The sequence below is a fragment of the Thunnus thynnus genome, chromosome 16 (genome assembly GCF_963924715.1).
Source record: "Thunnus thynnus chromosome 16, fThuThy2.1, whole genome shotgun sequence".
Classification (NCBI taxonomy): Eukaryota; Metazoa; Chordata; class Actinopteri; order Scombriformes; family Scombridae; genus Thunnus; species Thunnus thynnus.
The window spans coordinates 15,544,335-15,550,108 of record NC_089532.1 but is presented as its reverse complement, the minus strand read 5'-3'; the positions used below and the strand labels follow the sequence as shown (position 1 = coordinate 15,550,108).

At 43.7% G+C, this 5,774-nt stretch overlaps 1 protein-coding gene across 1 annotated transcript; it reads right to left on the bottom strand.

Moving 5' to 3' along the window:
• Positions 1-536: 536 nt before the first annotated feature.
• Positions 537-3,495, bottom strand: sox11a (SRY-box transcription factor 11a). Its single transcript, XM_067614439.1, has one exon. The coding sequence runs from the start codon at positions 3,275-3,277 to the stop codon at positions 2,189-2,191; it is 1,089 nt and encodes a 362-aa protein (XP_067470540.1). The 5' UTR covers positions 3,278-3,495; the 3' UTR covers positions 537-2,188.
• Between the last annotated feature and the right edge of the window lie 2,279 nt (positions 3,496-5,774).

Here is a 5,774-nt window from a genome sequence, read left to right as displayed (position 1 = left end):
GCCTGGAATACGTGCCATTGTTTATCCCTGATATAACATATGTCACATTTTGACATATTTTCAGCCCTCTGTTCACACAGCTCTGGAGCCGTTCTGTGCTGGGCACAGTGCTACTTTTCTGAATGGAAGCCAGACAGACTGAGAGCTCCCACAAGCTGAGAGGAGCGGCTCCTGTTTCCAGCTCCGTCTCCAAGGGGACCACCAAGCCCACCAATCACATCGCTCAGCGCAGGCAAGCGGGCAATTCAATTTCTTAAAGCCGCAGTGTCCGTTTTAAGGGGATACTTTGTAAAAGAAAGTTTAAGCAAACCAGAACATTTGAAAAACAGAAACAGTAAAGCATCTCAACACTGTAGTTTACAAGTTTTCCTTTTTTCCTTTTTATTAAATGTGAATTCACATGTTAGTTTGAGCCCATCCATTTTCAGAGTATCCGCCTACATACAAAATAGGCATCATTCTGTCATCACATCCTTTTCAAACGCAACAAATAACACATTTGTGTACATATATTCACAAACTGAAAGGACAGTCGATGGTGGTAGGTACTTATTTATTAAAAGATGAGTCAAAGACAGATTCACACTTGGAATGTGAAGTAACTACTGCCCAGAACTTCCAACAAAATGTCTTGGCATATAATTAGGTCATATTCCAAAACCTTTTATCAAACAGACTTCATATGTAAGACCCACATAAAAATAAACAATATCTGCTTTTTTAAGTGCAAGAAATAAAAAATACAGGTTTATGGTTAATGTTTTAAAAAAAGAAGGCAGTCTTCAGTTTTAAAATAAAGTTTCATTTCATGAAACAGGACTATGGAATGTTCTTTTTTGCTTGCTTGTTAAACTAATGCCAGACCACCACTGTATCAGACTATGCCCTTTTGCAGAACTTTTTTTATCCCTAATTTTCAGTCAGATTCAAACTGGTTAGAGTCAAATATTCCCATTATGAGTCAAATAACATTCAAATTGTGATATTTATCTGTTTGTCGTATGCATCACACCATGAGGCCATATTAAATTGTTTTGTATCAGTTCCAGCTGATTTGTTTATTTTTCTGCCTGGACAGGCTTCAGCATCATAACATGAAATGATGTTGACAGTGCACAAGTCTGTTTTTCCATCACTTGCTACAATTGTTGATGGTCTGTATCTTAAGAGTATATATTGCACAAAAAAATGAGAGGGGGGAAAAACAGTATGTGCCATAAAAATACCAAAATCCAGTTTCACACCTGCGATTGGGACCCATCCACATATCACGAGTATGATATACATAAACTCCTAACTTTACTATATTACAGTACATATACAATCTTGAAACTAGTTCCAGCTCTGAGGTATGTGTTCCCCATGATGCCATTGTATCGTCTACAAATACTCAACAAATCTGCTCTACAACTGTACAAAACCTAGTTTAAAATCACAAGGCATTTTTGATGCAAGTTTTAATTTAACTTAATCCTTAAAACCAGGACTCCCTTGCATGCTAAAAACAAATGATAAAGGGAAGAAGTGCCTGAAACTCACTGAAAGCACAGTAAGAACATTCCCTTTTAACTGTACAAAAATATGCCTGAAAATATCTTACTTTTCTTTTAAAAAGATGAGGTCTGTTATGTATCAAAATGTTTCCTCCACACCTGTATTCTGCAGAGGTTTAGGCTGCTTAATTTACCAAACCAGGAGGTAAACGGAATCAGTTACAAAAAACAAACAAACATTTGCGGCATTTAGAAATTACATAAACCGTTGTAAAGTAACATCCTGAACAATTGTCAGTTCACAGATTTGCTTTGAGTCAGTCCACAGTCCGTTTTCAGCTCCCTGCAGTTTTTTTTTGTTTTGTTTTTAAGAGGATAAGATGCATAGAAGTTCACGTTTTTTCCCCTTTGTGGTCCGTTTAAGCTGAACAGTAAATGCAGACCTACGGGGGGAAAAAAATCCATAAAACCCTGTCATGCTGCCAGAAAAAAACGTCTGCAGACTTTGCTTTTTTTTGCTACCAGCTTCATAAGCATCTCATTCCTCAAACCTCACCTAGCCTCCTGGTCCTCCACCTCCCTCCAGGACCCTTCAGAAAACCCAGAGGAGGCAGGGCTAGGGACAACTTGACCAGGACACATATATAATTTCATTTCTCCCTTCTCTGTTATTACTAGAGGACCTTTTTTTCAGATCAGTATGTGAAGACCAGGTCGGAAAAGTTCGCCTCCAGCCAGTCCCCGGCAATCATCTCACTGAGTTCTGGCGTGCAATAGTCTGGGAATTCAAAGTGAGAACCCAGGCTGCCCTCACTGAAAGAGTCCAGGTCCTTATCCACAAGAGACAGGGAGAGGTTTCCTGAATTGGTGTTGCCCAGCTCCGAGCCTGGGGCACTGGGGGCGAAATTTAAACTAAAGTCAAACAGCAAATCGTCCGCGTCCTCGCCGGAAGAGGAGCTGCTGCTGGAGGAGGAGGATGTGGAGACCGACCTGGAGGATGCTGGTGAGACGGAAGCAGCGTGTAATGTGCTCTGCTTGGTAATGTTTTTGATATTGTAAAAGAGTCTGTTGTTGTTCCGCACTTCTTCGTACATGCTCGTCCCCTCGGACTCGGCCGAGGAGCTCAAAGTTGGGCTCGCGGGAACTTTGGCTACATTGTACGGCCTCAGGCGCTCCTCATCCCCCGGCTTAATCCCCATCCGGTAGTCCTCTTCGTACTCGTCGTCATCGTCCTCATCGGTGAGCTCACTTTTCACAGTCTTTGTAACTTTTAAGCTGGGAAACACACAGTCCTCTCCGTAGCCGTGAGAGGACTTGGAGCCGCTCTTAGTCTTTATCTTTGAGCACTTCTTGCTGGGAGTCTTTGCAATTTTACCGCACTTCTCCGGAGACGGTGCTGATGATTTTGAACTGTCGAGCTTTGGTTTTTTCTTGGGTCTGTACTTGTAGTCGGGGTAGTCAGCCATGTGTTTTAGCCGCAGCCTCTCGGCTTCTCTGATAAACGGGATCTTTTCGCTGTCCTTGAGCATCTTCCACCTCTTCCCCAGGCGCTTGGAAATCTCTGCGTTGTGCATGTCCGGTGACTGCTCCATGATCTTTCTCCTCTCGATTTTTGACCAGACCATAAATGCATTCATGGGTCTCTTGATGTGACCGGTGGCTGTCTTGCACCAGTCCGGGTTTATCGCCACGGGGCTGCATGCCATAAATTCACTCTCCTCCGAGTCCGTAGCCTCCCTGGACATGCTCCCGTCCGTCTCGCTGTTGTCTGTGTGCTGCACCATTGTCCTCTGTTTCAAGTCACTTTTTCTCCGGACGCTGCAGTGTCTAACAGTCCCACACTGCCAAAACGGCTGTACTCTCTGTGTTTGCGCCGGTTCGTCCGCGTCCTGCGTAATGTGTGTCTCAAGCTCTGCACTCTTTTTCCAGAGTTACAAACTGCCTTCTTAACTAGTTATCAGCTTTTTCATGTCCCCTGCGTCACAGAAAGCCATCCAATCACGTCCTTTCCACTCCGCCCAGCAGACTCCATCCAAGACTCCCCTTAACCCTTTTATTCCTCCCTCCCGAGCTCTCATTGGAGTGGAGGTGGGGATTTGTGGTACACAGTGTCTGGGGCAACACGCCGGGCGAGACAGGCATATTAAACACACAGTTAGCACTATGCGCTCCTGAGATGATCATCACGCACCAAAGCGCACATAAGACTAAAGCAATAGGAGTTTTCCCCCTTATTTTAGAAGTGACGGGAGAAAAAAAAAATAGTGAGGAGGTTATTCTCCAGACAGACTGATAGTCTTTGCAGATGTGTCTGGAGGAAAAGATGTAGGCTGTGTGATTATTTGCTTTTTTTCCTCCCTTAGGTTGGATACTGAAGGTGGCGCTTGGACACTGTTGCAGGCGCCTGGATGCGTCGGTGCGCCTGCCTGACTGCGTGCCTTCCTGCTGTAGAATGATACATTTTAGCAGCTGGTAATGGCTTTAGAGGAAGACTCGATGCTATCATTAACTTTAATATAGCATCTTTCATTTCACAGATATCTCTGAGTGGCGAAGTGTTATCACATCCTCTCTTTTTGGCGTGGTTTCTCCCTTGTTTGTTTCCATGTCTGCATTTGAATGAAGGAAGTAGGTCAGTGGTACATTCTGTTTTATGGATCTTGTTTATAGTGTTTGAGCACCATAAACACGTGTATTATCCCATAGAACCTTATTAATACGAATTGAAACACTTGCACACACACAAATCATTTATTAAATTGTGGTAATGTCAACATATAAAACAAAAAAAACATTTATTTTTTTTTTTACATTTTAAGCATATGTTATGATTTCTTATCCATTTTGTACAGTGTAAAGCATGCAAGCACAGCAATAACACTCATTCAGATGGCAACATTTGGCTTTGCAGCCTTGAGTTTAGCCTATACAGCCAGGCATAGATGGAAGACTCCCTGCTGAGTTTGCTGTGTCAAGAGGCAGTGTAGCATCTAGCTGGCGTCTCCTGCACCCCCTCCGCCCTCCTCCCCCCCGGCTCTGGGTGGTAGCCAGCAGTGCTATTGGAGGCTGGGGTGATAAGGCATCCTGCTTTTTTCTCTCTGCTTCGTCCCCTAGAGGGCAATCACTTACCCTTTTGAAACCCTCCCCCCACCCAGCCACCTTATTTTCCCCAGCTGGGGCTTAAGAAGTGTCTCTACTGATACAGAGAGGCAGCTAGAAAGGCTAGAGAGGGGATAGCAGGGGGAAAGAAAGAGAAAAAGAGGCACACAGGGAAAGAAGACAAGGCTAAGGAGACTGAGGCAGTTTGAGGGGGAGAAACTCTGAGAGATAGAGGAGCTCTTGCCTTTCCATCCTTGGAGCACAGAGGCAGCCCCCTGTCTGTGTCTCACTCTCAGACAGAGATAGGGCTGAAATGCTTTATCATGACCACCCTGTGCTGATTAAGCTTTATCAGATATATGTGTTGGAGCAGGAGTCTCAGGAGGTTGGCGCATGCACTTGCATTTTTTACTGTCAGCGTGTTTTTCTCTGATGGATTCATTTGAATGGTATTTGATCTTCTGATCAGTGCAGACGTGGGTAGAAGAGGTTATTTCAAATGAACTGATAGCATGGTATCATATATACTGTATAGGTACAATTTGCAAGCACATATTGGCTGCATGTCAGCATTGAATTCCAGGAAATTATCCTTGTATGCAGCATATGAAAGCCTGATATTTCTCTAGAAGGAAGCTAAATTACAGTTTATTATTCTGTTATGCTTTGCTAAAAAGGTACTTATTCCTTAACAAAAACATTCTAAAAATTTTGATCAGACATATCATACAAAATTAAAGTGTCACCATCAGTATGGTGCCTGAACCTTTTTGCAGGTTGTAATCTTGCCTATACATATCTCATCCTAGCCCGCTCCAGCCAACCTTATCTCTTTATATGATGGTTTCATGCTGGACATGAATCACAAGACTGCTTAATGATGAGCATGCAGGGTGGCTGTCCTGCTCATTAGCATGGCTCATTATTGGCTGTGAATGAGGTGCTGGTGTCAGCCCATACAGCCTATGAGTCATCTTAGGGAGGGTCTCGTCGCCATGCCTGCCTCACACTGATGCAGTAATATACCCCCCCCCCCCCCCCACACACACACACACACCCCACCTCAACTGCCTCATTCAGTGACAGTGATCAGAGTGAAAGGGAAAGAGAGTTGTGGGATACTGAAACATGTTGTGTTTCCATTTCATTTTCACTCTAGAGATTACATATGATTAAACAGTG